This window comes from Nelumbo nucifera, chromosome 2 (assembly GCF_055504915.1).
Source record: "Nelumbo nucifera cultivar China Antique chromosome 2, China Antique-T2T, whole genome shotgun sequence".
NCBI lineage: Eukaryota > Viridiplantae > Streptophyta > Magnoliopsida > Proteales > Nelumbonaceae > Nelumbo > Nelumbo nucifera.
Window position 1 is genome coordinate 112058604 of NC_142650.1, and position 18999 is coordinate 112077602.

The window sequence follows — 18999 nt, forward strand, 5'->3', positions numbered from 1 at the left end:
ATAGTCGTGATGTGAACTCATGTGAGAGGGGATGGCCATGATGCAACCAAGAATAACGCCCCACGCCATCTATAAAGCATGCCCACAAACCACTCTCTCACTTCACATCTGTGTGAGATTAACATAGCTATGCATCAATGTTTTCAAAATCGGATCAGATCGGAAAAATAGGGAACTGGCACCTGATTGATTCCGTTTCATCTCAAAATCATTTTTTGGGCAAGACCTATTGATTTGATTAGTGAACCATTGATCTGGCGATTGAATCATTTGAACCGTCAACTTAAATAATGATTTTTGGTCAATTTTTATTTTGTTTTTTTTTTTGTTAAAACAGACCATGGATTTGATTCGAATGATTGAACCATTAGACCCAGAAACCGAACCCTAAATAGTTTATTGTTCGATTCGATTTTAAAAACCTTGCTATGTATCTATCGCCTTTTTTTGGTAATTATAAAACACCCCCCAATATTATGGGGTCACTAACAAATACCTCTGAAATTTCACTTTGTCACAAATACTCCTATTAGAGCCATGTCTTCGAAAAAGATTCAAACCTTCTAGGGATCCGACAGGGCTGCCCATTATCCCATGCCTATTTGTCTTATGTACAAATATTTTTTCTTGTTATTTTCTGATGTCCAAATTAGAGGACACAGAAGTCCATGGTGTCAAATTTGGCGAGAGGAATGAGAATTAATCAGCTTCTCTTTGTTGACAACGTGTTGATGTTTGAAAAATGCTCCATGGCTGAAGTTCAAATCTTAAAAGATCAATTACAATCCTTTAGCAAGTGTTGAGGGTAGGAAAACAACATTCAAAAATCAGCTATCTATTCCAGTCTAACACTCATAGAAGGACCTATGAACGAATCCAATCCATGTTGGGGGTTGCTATTCTGGGGAAAACACAATGTTTACTTGGGAGGCCTCATGTTCTGTACTAGGTCCTTAACAACTGACCGGAAATTTCTAGTGGACAAGATTAAAAACAAGCTGAAAGGTTGGTAATCTAACACAATATTGCCGCAAGCTAGCCATACTTAATTAAGACTAACCAGCTATATTTTCTAAATATGGTTTAGCTTACTCTTACATCGAAATTAATGAGTAGATTAATGAGAACATTGGACAACCAGGTTCAACTTCCTCTAAATCTAGTTCTGGTTGGAGAGATGAAGAGAGCAGAATAGAGCTTAGAGTTGCAGTGAAGTTTCATCAGCTAATAGCTTTAGGGTTTGTTTTGTTTAATATTTTTAAGAATGATGATGAAGGGTAAATAGTATGAGGGCAATTATGGTGTTGGCCTTGGTCATGCTTGCAACCACAGTATCCGCCTCTTTTACAGAATGTTATCCGGCATGCTTTGGTTTATGTGTTATTATCAAACACACCCCCAAACCATGTGCTATCAGTTGCTTGAAACACTGCATTCCAACCTCTCGAAATGATCCCCATTACCCCTGCACATCGGGTTGTGCATATTCTAAGTGCTCCAACATCAGTACTGAGAAAAATCCCCATTACCACTGCAGAAGAAGTGGAGGCCTGTGTCAATGGTTGCTCTCAGACATGCAGCAAGAAGCATTAGTATTTGATTCTAGCATCTATGATTGTGCAAAAATAAAATAAAATATGAAGGAAGATATGATTGGTTCTTTTCTGTTATGTCCCTCTTCTACCAAATCTTAATGAAGAACTTGCTTTCTTTCCTTTTTTATTTCCTTCCTTTACTCAAAAGAAAATGAAAATGCTAAGTTAAAAACATAGTTCAAAATACACATTCAATTACGGGGTCACCGTTCACTAATAAAATACAGAGTATGAAGCTTTCTTAGATGTGCAGAAAGCAGTAATATTTGATAACTTTGCCACCCTAATCCCATATTTGTATTCTTTAATTTCATGGGATTAAGGAGCTTGGCTATATAATTTGGTTCTGCTATGTGCATAACTCAATCAATTTTAAAGAAAAAATCCTAAAATAATGTGGTTGAGAAGTCGTTGATTCCGATATGAGTTCAGATTGGTGCCTCCACTGGCACCCCAGATGCACATCTCAGGAGTGTGCGAACACTTGTCACGGGAGATGTTTTCAATACATAGTTAGGATGGACTGTGGGGCGTTGATGTCAATTCTTCCAATGTGATGTTGAAAGGTGTCAGTTAGGTTTGAGAGCTCACAAGACGGTATATATATCTATACTACTTATAAAAGTGTGAATGATGAGGTATTGGATTCTGAAATTTTTCTTTACTAAAATACCCCTCCTCCTGAATTTAGTTCATCTCCATTTGAAAAGACAGAAAATGTAATTAAAAGAATACCATTAAGTACATTCAATTACCTCTCATTAAGTCTCACATTTAAAGACATTAAATAAATCACATTCTCCATTGAATCCAACATTTATACTTTTGTTTATCACCATTAAATTACAATAATAAATTCATACACAAAATTATTAATAGAATGAAATTTTATATTTTTAAAATAAACATAGAAATGAAATCATATTTTTCATCTAGGTGGTGGGTAAGTACTTCAACCATTTGGGTCAAATGGATAATTTCATGATGTCATAAATAAATAATAAAAATTTAGAAATATAAAAATACTTTTCTTTATCAGCATTAAATTCCACTACTCCATACACAATAATTATTAATAAAATGAAATTTTATATTTTAAAATAAACCTAGAAATGGAATCATATTTTCCATCTAGGTTGTGGGTAAGTACTTCAACCATTTGTGTCAAATGGATAATTTCATTATGTCATAAATAAATAATATAGATTTAAAAGTATAATAAATACAAAAAATATGAAAAAAATTAAACACATTTCTATTATTATATATTTGTCAAATAAACCTAGAAATGAAATCATATTTTCCACCTAGTTCATGGGTAAGTACTTCAACCATTTGGGTCAAATGGATAATTTCATAATGTCATAATAAATAATACAAATTTAAAAAATATATTTGTCATATTAAAAAATAACTATGATAAAATAGGCATAATTTTATTAATGATGGACATTAAATATACAACTTCCAAACCGATGGGAAATTAAACCATCTTCCTATCTAGGGGTGGGTTAATGGTTCAACCTTTGAAGTCAAATAGGTTAGCCCATGATGTATAATTAAAAATATGTTTTAAAATATATATATATATATATATTTTTAATTTTTATTTGAGTTTATATGTATGTATGTATGTATAGAGGTGTAAAATTAGTCGTGCCAAGCTGTGTCACAAGGCGGGCCTTGGGCCTGGGTTAAACCGAGCTAGATTGATTTTTTTGACTTTTTTGTTTTTTTTTTTGAAGTTTTTTATTTATTTTCTAAGTAAAAGTGTAAAACTATAATATTTAACTTTCCTTTGAACTTTGGAAACTATTTGAAAAATTAAGAAATGAGAAATTTAAGTTATTTAACACATAAATGAAAAAAAATACTTAACCAAATTGAAATAAGAATGATGGAATAACAAATTGGAAGAAAAATAGGAATTTTATTTCATTTAAATTTGAATGATACAAATTACAAATACAATGATTGGATCATTGGATACTTGGGTGTTAGATGAATGAAATATGAAAATGAAATAAATTAATAAAATATAAAAAATACAATATAGTTACAAATTGAAAATACAAAATTACATTATTAAAAAATTAAAAAAATAGCAAATAAATTAAATAAAATTAAAAAAATTACAATAATTTGAAAAAAATAAAAAATTCTATATGACTAGTCAACTTCATGAATCATGACTTTCATCATCTACTTCAAGTGAAATATCCGATGTAGTACCATGCCCTCCTTTGTCTTATAATCTATCTTCTGCATCTAGCAAATCCTTGAAGGAGATGTACAACTCTATGCTTTCATCGTTCATGCAGCTTTTCTTATCATCCAAAACCCTGGTGCTTGCACTAAAACAAGACTCTGATGGAATTGTAGACACTGAAGGGGTTAGTAAATCACGTGCCAGGGCGGTGAGAACTGGATAATTTTTTAAATGTTCACTCCACCAGGCTAAAATATCAAAATTTTTTGTTCACTCACCTAAATTAGAAAAATTTGTTTGTAAATAAAAGTTAAGTTCAGTAAATGAACTTGTAGAAGTAGCAGATTTCTGCCTTCTACTTATTAACTAAAAAAGTTTTTCTCTTCTACTACTAGGCTCAAGATCAGAAGTAGAAGATGTTGTACAAGCTGTTAATTTCTTCTTATTTAATCTCTTCTACTTATGGATTCAGGAGCAGCATTGCAAAGGGAGCAAAGAGAGCTCGAAGGGCATTTGTCTTTTCAATAACCTGTCCAAGGTTAGGCATCATCCATGAGCAACAAATTATTAATTTCTTCTTTTTTATTTCCTATTTCAATATTTATATTTTCACAATATGATTCAAGTAAAATATCTAAACCATCTTTCCTAATCCTAGGGTCTAATATTGTAGCTAAACAATAAAGGGGAGAAATGTTCTCCCAATATTTTTTAAATTTATTTTCCATTATTACAATAATACATTAAAACTATGGATAATTTCTATATTTTGCAAAACAATCACTGAAAATATCATATCAGTGATTGCCATTTTTCAGTCTTCCTCAAATATCATATCATTAGGAATTTTTGAATTATAAAAATCAATAAGAATTTGTTTATGAGAAATACAACTTTTTAACATAGCATAGGTAGAATTCCACCTATGTTTTATATATAATATAAAATGTTTATATTTTAAACCATAATTTTGACATAAATATTTAAATTCTTGTTTTTTGCCCCTAAACTTTTAATATATATAGAGGTGTAAAGTGGGTCGTGTCGCCCTCCCCGCTGAAAATTTTGGGAGTCGGCCCGGCACGGCCCATGGCCCAAGCCCACATGGGCCCATGCCGTGCTGCGGGTCAAGCTGGCCCGTGGGCCAAGCCTTGGCCTAAGTCGAACCATAGACTGGGCCAAAGCAATTTTTGCCTATTTATTTAAAAAAATTGAAAAAAAACTTCAAATTTTAATTTTATATAAATTTTGATGTATACAATTGCTTATATATACAATAATTAAATAAATTAGTATAATAAAATTGAAAAAAATTTGTTTATTTTATTAAAATATTATATAGTATATATTATTATATAATTATAATTTATACAATATATTATATATTATATATATAAATATACAAAATATATAAATATCATGTATATATATAAATAGTATATATGGGTCGTGCTGGGCCGTGCCGAGCAAACAAGAGAGAGGGAAGGGAGATGCTATCTAAGATCTTGGTTGAACATGCTTAGGGGTATCAATTGGACTGGATTTGGTCCAATCCGATCTAGTCCAATGTGAGTTCATTACAAAAGGACTAGATCCAATCCAACCCAATGAATATTTTGGATGATTTTGGACCAGTCCAATATAATATCTGGATCGTCCAATCTGTTTAAATTCGTTCAAATTTAGATTGATTTCAACCCAAACCCAGATTTTAGCTTAATCCAACCCAATCCAATATAAATTTATTACGGATAGACTAGGCCCAGTCCAATTTAATAAATATTTTAGACTGGATTGGTCCAATCCAATATTTTTTGTTGGTCTATCCAATCCATCTAAATTGATTTTGGACTGGATGAAGCCCTTGACACCCTTAGTTGATGTGAATTAGAGAAATAGAGTTCTACTTGAGAAATTGTGTTGACACTTCTACAAAAACCCAGATTCTTTGTGGGTGAAGATACTCCGTGCCAAATATCTACAAATTGGGTCTTTCTAGAGTGCTATATGGAAATGAATTAATTCTTCAACCTAGACCAACATGCTTGATTGTCAAGATCTCGTTGTGAAAGCTTATAGATAGTAGGTGATAGGTGGGATGTTGGATATGATCCTTGGATTCCTTCAATTACTAGTGAGTGGATGAGTGAGGAGATAAGATTTGGTCTTGGTCTAGTGCAAATTTTACCCATCATCTTTCAATGACATGGAGAAGAGGAGAACTAAGGTCAACTTTTGATGAAGAAACTATTAGGAAAATCTTTAGAATAAGGCTTTCTAAACTAGGCACACAAGTTGGACAGTCACCCCTAAGGTTGCATTTGGAAACGATGCAAATAAATGTGAATGTAAATATGTAGAGTGTAAAGTGATTCATATAAATTGCAAAGTTGGGTTAGTTTTGTACTAGCAAATTTACTTTCTTATCAAACAGATTTTTAGTTGTAATGGATGCAAACACGAATTCCAATAAAAAATATGCCTTTCTTTATCAAAAGCCCACTTGAATACAAATTTACTTCTTTTTTATTAATGTACTTTTACATCTTAGGCGATGCAAATAAGTGCGGATGCAAATATGTAGAGTGTAAAAAGGTCCATATAAATTGCAAAGCTGGGTTAGTTTTGCACCGAAAAATTTAACTTCTTACCAAATAGACTTTTATCTTTAATGGATGCAAACACGAATTCTAATAAAGCATATGTTTTTTTTTTTATCAAAAGCCCACTTGAATGCAAATTTACTTCTTTTTTATTGATGTACTTTTACATCTTATTGTCAATGTAAATATGCATTGATCTTTCATTTGTCAATGCATAAATGTAACGTTGCGAAACATAGGCAAAAGTGAACCAAAGTGCACATTTACCCTGAATCGGGATTTACACTCCATTTGCATCATTTCCAAACGCAGCCTTATTATCAATGGAAATATGCATTAGAAAATGTGTTTTCTATCATTTGTCAATGCATAAATGTAATATTGCCAAACACAAGCAAAAGTGAACCATAATGCAAATTTACCTTGAAACAGGATTTACACTCCATTTGCATCATTTTCAAACGCAGCCTAATGGGAAATTTACTACTTCATTTCTCATGGTGATTGAAGTTAGAAATTCGGGGGCATCTAGAGTGGGTGTGATAGATGATGATTTGCAAAAGAAACAATGGTAAAGCCGTGGAGGCACAATCTCATACCTCTTCATGTGAAGCTTTTCATTTGGAGAGATGTAAATGATTCTTTCCCCACTAAAGCCAATTTGGCTGAGCACTAGGTGCTGGAAGAAAAGGAGTGTCGTCTCTATGGTAATCATAAAGTTTGGAGCACATTCTACTATACTGCTCTGTGATCAGGCCAATATGGTTTGGCTCCAAACTACATATGCAGGATCAAACACTCTTGATTGGCACTGTTACAATATGGCTTATCTAGTAGTATCGAAACAGAAAGGTGTTTGAACAACAACTTGATCCTATCTCTGTTCTTTTGTGGACACAAGCTTATGTTAATGTTGTGGTTCAGTCGCAACACAAGTCACTTGGTGCATTAGATGAACAAGAGCTAATTGTTGATGCTATGGATTAAACCTCTCCATAACTATATTAAAATAAATGTTGATGGTGCCAAAATTTAATGTATCAATCGATGCAAGGCGAAAAATCCGTATCGGTCCTTCTTTTAAGTTTTATTTATTTATTTTTTTTTTTCAAAACTGGTTCAAAGAGATTAATTTAAGTCCCGGCTACTCTCTAAACTAGGCCTTGACCCAATACAACCCTCACAGAGATATATTGGGAAGGGGCCGATATAATATATATCAGTTAATACGAGCCAATACATAACAATTTTTTGGGAGTAGCCCATCCCCCTCCCTTAAACCCACCCCCACCATTAATTGATTTTTTTTTTTTTAAATGCAAGAAAGCAGATGCAACAAGCTGCATTAGCGCTCAATCCATTGGTCGTTGTGTTATAGTTTTCATCATGCTGCTGGTGTAATTGTTTTCTTGCGGGGCGCTAGCGCACTTGTAGTTTTCTTCACTTGGTGAGACACCAAAACGCATCGAAACAGGTCCAATATATATTTTCTTTTATGAAGTGATCAGTGGTTTCATTTATTCTATGCCCTGTAATGCCCTGCATCATGTTCATGTGTGTTTATTGAGCTTTTTTCACTTCAGGCCCATGCATTTTGCTTCACTTTATAGGAGAGAGAGACCGCTGTCTTGAGAGTTAAAAACAAGTGCAAGCGATGGAAAGCCTCATGCGAATTACTCGAAAATGGTGAGATCATTAGATCATTAGTGAAAGAAGGACCAACGACGATCCTATCCTAAAGGAGGAGTAGGAAGAGTCGGTCTTCTTTTGAAAAGTGACTCAGACTTGATGCCATTGTGGACGGTGGAAAACGCTTCCATTATGCTTGACTAGATGGCTAATCGTTTGATCATGCCGGCTCTGGTGATGAGATCCATTAAATCGGTATGGGCTTCAGTCAGTTCAAGGGCGTTCGAACAGCCTTTACAACTTTGCATTGAAAATATCTCGGATACTTCTGTATTTTATTTCATGGGGAGATATTCCTAATACAAGACTATAATAGTTGTTAGAGGAGGCTTTGCACTGACTGAATCCAGTTTCCATTAAATTGTGGGTCTTGACTCTCTAAATCCGCAATTGGGCACTCTGCACTCCACCCAGGCACCATTGAAGCAAAATACACATATGAACATCTTACAGTCATATGATCCAGGCAAGGTTTTAAAAACCGGATTGGACAGGGATCGGTTCTAGGTTAAGTTTTTGAGTCAAATGGTCCAATCGTCTGATCTGAATGGATGGTTCATTCTGATAAAAAAAATAAAAAAATAAAAAATAAAAAATGGACAAAAACCATTGTTTGAATCAATGGTTTGATAGTTTGACACTTTGACCACCCGGGTCAATAATTCACTGACCAAATCAATAATTTTTGGCCAAAAAACGGTTTTAGGATAAAAAAAATCAGTCAGGTGACTAGTTCTCGATTCAGTCCAATTTTGAAAACACTGGATCCAGCAATGGGCCCTGGGATGTCCTATGAGTAATCCTGATCTAATAGATATCTCAATCAAACGGTGTTAACTTAAGGACTCGCTACCACTCGTTACATCACTTAAATTTTAGGGTAAATACAAAAACTTCCCCAAAAGTTTCTGACAATAATAAAAACCTCCCCTCTAGTTTAACTTTAACAAAATCCTCCCTTCTATTTTCAAAAAATAATCAACAAAAATCTCCCTTCTATTAATGAACCTGACGGAATACACTAAAAATTACATTTTTATCTTTATACATCATCTAAGCTATTTGCAAAATACCAGTTTTACCCTTGAAAAACTCATTACACTCTCTTGAGAAAACAGACAGTGCTCAGAATATTCCGGCGACGATTCTTCACTGGACGACAGCCGTGTTGCATCGTGCTGGCCGATTCTCCACTCTGGACTGGTAAAACTTGTTTACTTTGTTCAGTCCGTGATTAAGCTTTCTGAAGTAGACGAGCTCGTACTCTCCCCCTTTATCGGTGGACATGAGAAAATTAGTCTTATAATAGCGGTCTGATCCCTCCTTCTGAACCGATTGACGAAGTAAGCCAGTAGGCAATTAAGCAAGCAGCTTCCAAGATTGGAATATAATTCTACTGTGTTTGTGTTTGGTTTGAGAGAAGGTAGGGACGTAAGGGAAAGGGAGGAAAACCTGTACAAACACCGTTCGTCCTATAGGCTTCTCGCTTCCCTACCTTTTCCTACCTTTTATTTCAAACCAAGCACTACATAACTAACTTCCACTTCGAATTTGATCACTGGAAATTGAGCTTCCTATTTCACAATTCAGTTTTCCTAGGTACAAGATGGAAAAATATATGGTAAAAATTAAGAGACGCAGAGAAGAACACAGAGACCATGTTGTTCTCTGTTCTTCCTCCAAGCCTAAATTGGTAAAGAACTGTTAAAAGGAACCAGGGAAGAAATTTGAAGAGCACATGGATGATCATTTGGCTTACCATCATCATTGCAGCATAAGCGATGCCGCCCATCATGGCAAAAGCATACAAATTTTTTATTATAGAGCCCACAACAGCTGATGCAATTACTTGGACCCCATTGCAAAAGAAATCCCTCCTTCAAAAACTCCCTATAGTTCTTTTGCTCATTAAATGGAATACGTGTTGCGTCTATGGGTGCACTAACAACTGACTGGCATGTCCACGTCGCTAAAGAAAGATTCAAGCCAAACTGCCCATCATACAGAAACATTGTGAAGGAGTGATGGCTAGCACAAGTCACTGGGTATACCAAGTGATTTGCAGGAGGGGAATTGGAGTAGTTGTAGTAGAAGAAGAGATTTAGTGATTATCGCCAAATTCAAAGGGAGTGCTGTTGAGGGTAAAATTGTGGGGAGGGGCCGGACAGGATTCGTTGTTCAATGCCCTGGTGTTCACCACCTAGAATGAATTGTTTGAGTAGAAGATCCCTTGGATGAGGTAATCGTCATCTGGCATCTTAAGGACGGGATCGCTATTTTGGCAGGTGACCTCAGATCTTGGAAGGCCGCAGTAGGATTTCTGGGGAGAAGGAATCCAAAACGGGTAGCTTATATTTGGGCCCTTGCCACAGTTTCTAGGTGCACAAGCATCGAACTGTGGGTCTGCTGGTCGAGTTTCTTGTGCCAAGGTTCTGAGCATCATGAAGATGATATTGATCAGTACAGGGAAAACTGTTTTGACTGCGGATGAGTTGTTTTGATCCATTTGGGAGGAAAAGATAAACAGGACAGAGTGGAGAGCAGAGGAGATAAAAAAAGAAGATGATATAATGAGACGGAGAAGAGGACAGGAAGGAATTAGGGCGACTTTCTTTCTTTGTTGGTTGGAGAGGGCAAAGGGTATTTTAGTAAAGATAGGTATTTCAGTTTAACGTTTTCCGTCAATTCATTAACAGAAAGAAGGTTTTTGTTGATTTTTTTTTTTTAAATATAAGCGAGGATTTTGCTAAAATTAAACTAGAGGAGAAGTTTTTATTGTTGTCATAAACTTGAGCGAAAGTTTTTGTATTTTACCGTAAATTTTATCCTTTGATGAAGGCATTATTGGACTTATCTCTGGTTCACTAGCTCCAAACAAATATAACGAGTAACGATTTCCAATTTGCGTTAGACATGGTGTCCACACTCCACACTCCACACTGTCATTGTCTAGATCAAGTGCGATGTGACAAGTGACAACGCCACTACTAACGTACGCATTTCCAAACTCCACGTAACATTACCGGAGCCATGCGTGTTGACGTTAAGGCCACTTGCTCCTGCTAACTTCACCTCATAATTCTAAATTCCACTCCAGAAAAAGTGTGGATTTAATCAATGACTGGGAACTGGCCAGGCCATTGTTTTTCAGGTCAATGATCCGACCCAGAAACAGTTGGCTTTGGCAATTATTGTAAGAAGAAGTGTAGGGGCTAGGTTAGGATTATACAGGGTATGAACGGTCTTTAGGGCTGCCCAAGCCTGGTCCTATCCTAGGTTGAGGAATTCGAGGTTGCACATAAAAATTTATGTTTTAAAACTTAAAACTTTATTTTATTTTATAATCAAACTTATACAATACATACATACAAACATTTATTTATTTATTGTATTTATATATGACATATGGGTCAACCGTGTTTATAGGTACCAAATTGTGCTATTTTAGAAGGTATTCGTTAGTGTGAAAATATCGTGGATGGGATTAAATTTCATCGCCATCAAGGTTAGGGATGAACTACCCTATGGTCTAGCCCCATGTAGAAAAAGGCTTATATGACATATCTTATATATTTATATCTATATCTATATTTATATTAATAGGATTGGGATGCTCTCTTCATCTAGTAAATGGAATTTATTGTGCGAGTAAATTCTCACGTGGAGCACCCTTATCCTATTAATTACAATAACAGTAATTATTGTTATTAACTACTGTTATTATTATAATAGTAATTACTGATTATTACAGTAATTTAATAAATATATAATTAGTGATTATAATTAATAATTACTGTTATTATAAATATTGTTAATAACTAGATATTTACTTTAAAATTATAAATATTGTTATAAATTATTGATTATGACAGTAACTTAATAAATATGTAATTAGTGATTATAATTAATAATTATTGTTATTATAAATATTGTTAATAAATAGTTATTTACTTTAATGTTACTTTAAATTAAAATTATAAATATTTTTATTAATAAATATTGTTAATAAATTTAGTAATTATTGTTATATTAAAAATAATTAAAAATGTTATTAAAAGTATTGTTATTGATTATTTAATAAATAGACGAGCTGCTCGAGCTCGACTCGTAAAAAGCTTGGCTCGACTCGGTTTTAATCGAGCTCGAGCCCAATTCAGTGACTCGATTATTAAACGAGCTGAGCTCGAGCCTACTAGAGCTCGGCTCGTGAGGCTCGCGAGCCGGCTCGAATATATATATAATAAAATTATAGAAAACAATATATATATAATAAAAATATTATATTTATTAATTATTATAATTCTTAATTTTTTAAATATAAAATATATTTTTTATATATAATTTTTATTTTTATAAAATATTTTTTTCTCAAAATTGAACTCGAGTCGAGCCTAGCTCAAGTGAACTTTTGACTCGAGCCGAGCTCAAGCTCGAGCTTGAGACTTGTAGAATAGTCTCGAGCCTAGTACTATTCCGCTTGGCTCGTCTCGAATCCACCCCTATTGAGAACTATCCCAATTGCTTTCCATTCCCTACAAAATTCAACTCTCTCAACTTCCTCCACTCTTATATCTACCAAACCAAATCCCAACCTTGGAATTTGGAAAGCAACAAAGAGTTTTAGGGTAAAATACAAAATCCTCCCTTGAGGTTTCTGACAATCATAAAAACCTACCTTCAAGTTTGACATTAACAAAAAGCTTATCTGAACTTTTGGAAAACTCAACACAAACCTCCCTTCCCTTATTAAGCCACACAAAATATTTGACTGATACATTATTTTTTAAAATACATATTTTACCATTTTTAGATGGTCTGTATTGCATGGGAATCTAAGGCCGAGTCCTCGACCCTGATGACATGAAACCACTAGAACAGTGACTTGTGGGCAGAGAAGAAAACTCTGCCTCTCTCGGTCAAGTTCGAAATGAAGAAACCCAGTCCCACCAAAATTGTCCCCATTGATGCTCCTCCTCACCACAATGAAGCAACCAACGTTTTAGACATTGGGCTGGTTATGGATTCTTTTATTGCGTAATTTCACTTCTTCTCTATTTCGTTCTTAATTATGTCCAAGTCCCGTCCCAAAGCAGAAATTCTGTTCAAAAAGAACTTCCATTAATTCCACAATGTTGCTTTCTGTAAAAGCCCATTTTCCTGCTCCCACCTTGATCTGAAACCATTGCATTTCCTTTTAAGGATTCCCTCAAAAGTTGCATTCTGTGTTTTTAATTCTCAGATCATGGGTTGCATACATGGTAAGTGTTGTAGTCGTTATCCATTCTCCTTTAATGGAGATACCCCAAACATGCAAGAAGTTGGTCCGTGTTGTATCAGCAGCAACCTCCATGTTCATGGGAATCATGGAGATACACCGACTGAGAACTAGTTGGAGTTCGCCCTCGTGCGGTCGTGCCTTCCCACAAGTTCTGTTTGGGGTATTCGGTCTTCAATAAATCAGTCCAAGAGTTGAAGAGAGAAGCGGTGAGGAGAAAGCAGACCAGTAGACCTGAGACCACCGCTGTTGAGAGTTGCAGCGGCGGTTAAAAGAAGAGAAGAAACAAAAGATGGGCAAGAAGAGAAAGAGAAGGAGAGAGAAAAAACAAAGAAAAAAAAGGGGGAGAGGGGAGAGAAGAGGAGCATAGAGAAAATAAGAGAATGAGAGAGCTTCAAGGAGGTCGCCGCTGCTTGTTGTTGAAACTCTGTTCACTGCTTCTGCGAAGAAGATGAACAGTGCCTTTTGGTTTCTCTTACTCGATGGAAAAGGGGGGACAAGGATTTCACGCCGTTCCCTTCTTCATCAAGAGGAAGGGGAAGCAGAGGCAATTCTAGTAGTTTAAAATATTTTAATGATACTCTGACAATTAATTAGGGGTATTTTTGTAATTTTATTGGTTTTCCGTCCAAATCAATGACGAAAGGGGGATTTTTATTGAGTTCTTTAAAAGTTCGTGGGAAGTTTTTATTAAATTAAAATTACAGGGGAGATTTCTATGATTGTCAGAGAATTCATGCGACACGTAATGTTTCCAATCGCTGGCGTGTCCACGTCTCATTGGATGGACTGCTGCGACCACTGACACCGTATACCTTAATCCGTAGTGTCCACCCACTGAAATGGTATCATGGATTCATGGTGAATTATCGGTCGTCTGTCACAGTATCACCACCAACTTATGTATATTTTCGTTTTTGGCGGTTACTGCAAGGACTAGTCTCAGAGAGAGAGAGAGAGAGCTCTGCAATGGCGGAGAGTGAGAAGAAGAGCTCATATGGAGGAGAGATTGTATACGTGGACCCGAAGCCGAGGAAGGGAATCGCTTCGCGATTTGTCGACTTGGTGGAGAAGTTGATCGTGAAGTTAATGTACGACGCTTCGAAGCCTTACCACTACTTATCCGGGAATTTTTCTCCGGTTGATGAGACTCCGCCTTGCAAGAATCTGCCTGTTAAAGGATATCTTCCGGTGAGATGGATCTATAGATATACTCTGACTCTGTTTTGTTGTTGTTGTTTTATTACTTTGTGATGTGATGACGTTCTTCTTCGCCTCTCTAAATAGAATGATATATTTATTTTTAATTGTGTCTGTTTGAATATCTGAACTCACGAGTAGGGAGATTCTGTAAATTATTAAATTGTCATGTTGTGTACTTGGTATGACTATATTATTTTTATTTATTTATTTATTTTATTAATTCAGATGCTGTTTAACTTAAAATTGTCAGCTTCCGAAAATGAATTGCTCTTTCATCAGATGAGTTCAGTTTATTTAGGTTTGTTATTGGGATTTTGGCTTTCTCTAATGAGAAAAATAATAAGAAGAAAACTGTTCAGATGTGTTCATTATATTTAAACTGTTTTGCTCAAAATTTTCCTGTAAAGGGGAAGAATTTAAAATTTCATGGTTCTTCTTTCTTGGAGAAGCATGGATATACTGAAGGCATTGGTAGTTGCTCTATTGTTTTGAAATATTTATTTGATGTATTATGTTCTTCGACCGCTCTCGTCATGTTGAGCTAATTAAGAGAAGATTATTTTCTTGAGAGCCTTCTGTCATTGCTTCTTGGCATTCATGGTTTTGTCAGGCCTTAACTTTACAACTCCTGTCATTTGGATGAAAATATGTAATTCCTTGTCCATAATGAGAGAAAGTATTAGATATTACACTCTGCATAGGTGCACACCCAACGGTATAAAAAGGAAGAAGCCCCAATATTGAAACTTTTCCGTCTGTCCTTGTTCTTTGGGTCCTCTATAAGAAAAGGAAAAAAAAAAACACTGTAATATTCTTTATTTCATTCAGATGAAGCTAAATAGTTGATAATTTGAAATTCGAGCTGTGCTTTTCTTTGTCTTTGCAATGGCATGGCATAAAGTGGAGAGTTTTGCATTACAGGAGTGCTTAAATGGGGAGTTTGTGAGGGTTGGTCCCAATCCAAAGTTTTCTCCAGTGGCTGGATATCATTGGTTTGTATGCTTCTTTATTTTGGACCAATTTAAAGTGGAAAAAACATCTAACGTTATAAAGAAAAGAACAGAAAATATGGTTTAGAACTTATATTTGTTTCCTACCTTGATTCTGAAAGTCATTATTTTCTCTGATGGTTTGTATTTGTCATCTGTATGCAGGTTTGATGGAGATGGGTGTGTAATTTCTTCTTTCTTTCACAACTGAGAAGGAAATTTTTGTTAAGTTCATTTTTTTTGAAAATTTGATTTGTCTGATTTAAAAGGCATGATAAGATGGTTATCATGTTCTACCATTTGATTTGGCACTTGGTTACATGTATTTCTAATCCACTCTTCACTCCCCGGTTTACTGAGATACATTTATTTTATGCTTTTCTTGATCATAGTGTCCTTTTACCATCTCTGAACTGAACTTCAGAGAAAACCCTGAAGCCATGTTGTAATTCTGTAAGCCAACTAATGACCTCTGATAATTTCCTAACCATTCAGAATGATTCATGGTATGCGTATCAAAGATGGAAAAGCAACCTATGTTTCCCGTTATGTGAGGACTTCACGTCTGAAACAGGAAGAGTTCTTTGGAGGAGCAAAGTTTATGAAGGTATATTAGGATGCTTGGATGATTATATTACATGTTTCCCGTTGTTCATTTAGTGTTTTTTTAGAAGTTCAATCAGAAGTAACTCTAACCTGTCTGAAAAGATTGCTATTATTTTTAGTCTTAATTCTCCAAATCTTAGTTTCATGGCATGGCATGAGTCAGTGACTCAGTGCCTCTTCTGCAATTCTATTTAGATTTTCTTTTTCCTGAGTTTTCAATGGCACCATAAAGGGTTTGCTTTTTTTTGAAGATAAAATAAAATAAATTTTATTAAATCAAAGAAGCAATTACAAGGAAGGTGATAAGCAATCACCCGAGGGGAAGCAAAATCCAGAGAACCAAGCAAAGAAACCCCAAGCCTCAAAAGGAAAACCACCCCAAACAAGAATAATCCTTGTGACCCAGCTAAAACAATAAAAAACCACACTGCAACACTAAGGCAAAACCTAGATCCTACAAACCAATAGTGACACCCGCCAGAAACCCACACTTACTGCCCAATCCCAACCAGGACTCCCATTCATAAGGGTTTGCTTAGCAGTGTCTAACATGAATATTAACTAATATTAACTTGTACTGGTTTCAGATAAAGTTCAGCTAAATGTTACTTGTTGAAGAATAATTTATTCATTATCATCATTATGACCAATGCTGATTTGAGGCACTTGAAATTGTTTGCATGAATATTCTCCCATAACTATACTCTATCATGGTCTTTGTTTTCTTCTTGTACTGGTTTCAGATAAATTTTAGCTAAATGTTACTTGGTGAAGAATAATTTGTTCATCATCATCATTATGACCACTTTCATTGTCCATTCCTGTTTTGAGGCACTTGAAATTGTTTGCATTGATATTCTTCCGTAACTACACTCTATCTTGGGCTGCATCTTTGCAAAAGCTACGTCTTCAAATCTTTTCTCAATACCCCAAATTCATGATCTTTGTCTTGTTGTACTTTTAGAAACTGAACTTTCAGTGTGCCACTTCTGAGGGGTGCACCATTTGTCTTTGTTGAAATTTGAACATGACCAACCTTGGCAGTCCTTTACCTATAGTCTCTTGTTGCTGTAGTTAGATTATGTAAAATGCATTCCTCAACAACTTAATCCTTTATATTCTTGCCACCATCTTTTATTTGTCCATGTCATCTGTTCTCTGATTGATTGGATGCCAGTAGTGGAAAAGAGAGTTTTATGTGTTGAACAATCTACTAACCATAATCTCAACTAACTGCTAACTGCTAACTGCACCTTCATGTCGCACGTTCTGAAGATCCTATGAACTTGATGTTTGTTTTTTGTCGTCTGTAGATTGGAGACCTCAAGGGACTGTTTGGTTTACTTATGGTTAATATCCAACTTCTTCGAAATAAACTGAAAGTATTGGATGTTTCTTATGGAAATGGCACAGGTAAGTCTGTTGGCCACATGGGTGGTACTGGGTAACTGTACTTACCATTTTGTGCCCTCTGTGCGTCCTTTTATGTAGAATGATCATATCATATAATTACTACAGTTATACTGTTGTAACTCCACAAGTGACATGTATTCTTTATATGAGTTTAAGAATGATAGTTCTGGAACTGAACTATTGTTTCCTTGGCCAGCTAATACTGCTCTCATATATCACCATGGTAAACTTTTGGCTCTTTCAGAGGCAGATAAACCTTGTAAGTCTTCTTTTCCTCCTTTTCTTTTTCAGATAAAAAATCCTATCACTCTTGCTCTGTAGTCTGTACTAGCATTTGGAATGAAATTCTTATCTCTCTCTCTCTCTCTCTCTGCATTTCTTTTCATTTCTCTCATTATGCATACATGAATATGCTCCTCCACACAGAGTGTCATATGGGTAGTCACAGTCAATAAAGAACAATATTTTTCATATAGTTTCCACTTCTATGTTAATGTAACAACTACCAAAAAATTTAGGCTTTTGAGTTCATGTAATAGTTGATTCTGAACTGTCAGCAATAAGTTTGTCAAAATATAGACTACATCCATCTTGTCAGTGCTTTTTAATTGATTTAAAGTATACAATTAAAAAAAATTCTCTTTTGTATCCTGCAGACGCCATTAAAGTTTTGGAGGATGGAGATTTGCAAACCCTTGGAATGTTGGACTATGACAAGCGATTGGCACACTCATTCACTGCTCATCCAAAGGTTGATCCATTTACTGGTAAGACCTATCCTCAAATAACAAATATATTTTGGACATATGATATGATAATTTCATTTTGATTTTTAGCAACCTTGCATACAGGAGAGATGTATACCTTTGGTTATTCACACGATCCACCATATGTCACTTACCGAGTCATTTCGAAGGATGGTTTCATGCATGATCCAGTACCAATAACAATATCAGATCCTGTCATGATGCATGACTTTGCCATCACAGAGAACTACGCAATTTTCATGGATCTGCCATTGTACTTCCGTCCAAAGGTAGTGGGATTATTGGTTATGAAATTTTTCTTAAGATATAAATTGTCCTTTGATATTAAGTGGTCAAAGTATTATTAGAAGTTTCTGATGCTCAGAAAAAAATGAAAATGGCCTCAAACATCCAGACAGCCAAGTTTCTTCTGGTTTGGAGAATACTTGAGATTTTAAGCATGTGGCTCCAAGGAAAAAAAATGTAAAATAAAGTGAGAAGAAGATAAAACTAAGAAAAAGAGGGAAAAGAGTTGTGTAAATGTGTGTTTTCTTAACCTGATTTCATGACTCTTTTATTTGCATTTATATGAGGGACTACAAAATACAAATTACAATTCTGCCCTTAATTAAAGCTGCCCATTGCTAGATTAATTTCAGACAAAAACATCC

General features: G+C 35.0%; 1 protein-coding gene and 1 long non-coding RNA gene across 2 annotated transcripts in view; one reads left to right on the forward strand and one right to left on the reverse strand.

The window, feature by feature from the left end:
- Window positions 1-9060: 9060 nt before the first annotated feature.
- LOC148802820 (uncharacterized) lies at window positions 9061-10829 on the reverse strand. Its single transcript, XR_016082864.1, has 2 exons — window positions 9856-10829; window positions 9061-9691 (listed from the first exon to the last, which is right to left on the reverse strand). It is a non-coding gene; the product is annotated as an uncharacterized LOC148802820 (long non-coding RNA).
- A 3388-nt stretch (window positions 10830-14217) lies between these two features.
- The window catches only part of CCD1 (carotenoid cleavage dioxygenase 1), a 30452-nt gene continuing 25670 nt past the window's right edge, over window positions 14218-18999 (forward strand). Inside the window, exons 1-8 of the mRNA XM_010242956.3 lie at window positions 14218-14562; window positions 15496-15566; window positions 15729-15743; window positions 16059-16170; window positions 17483-17582; window positions 17779-17841; window positions 18239-18349; window positions 18434-18618. Of these exons, the coding sequence (XP_010241258.2) occupies window positions 14230-14562; window positions 15496-15566; window positions 15729-15743; window positions 16059-16170; window positions 17483-17582; window positions 17779-17841; window positions 18239-18349; window positions 18434-18618 (990 nt within the window). The 5' untranslated portion in view covers window positions 14218-14229. The remainder of the gene's footprint in view (window positions 14563-15495; window positions 15567-15728; window positions 15744-16058; window positions 16171-17482; window positions 17583-17778; window positions 17842-18238; window positions 18350-18433; window positions 18619-18999) is intronic.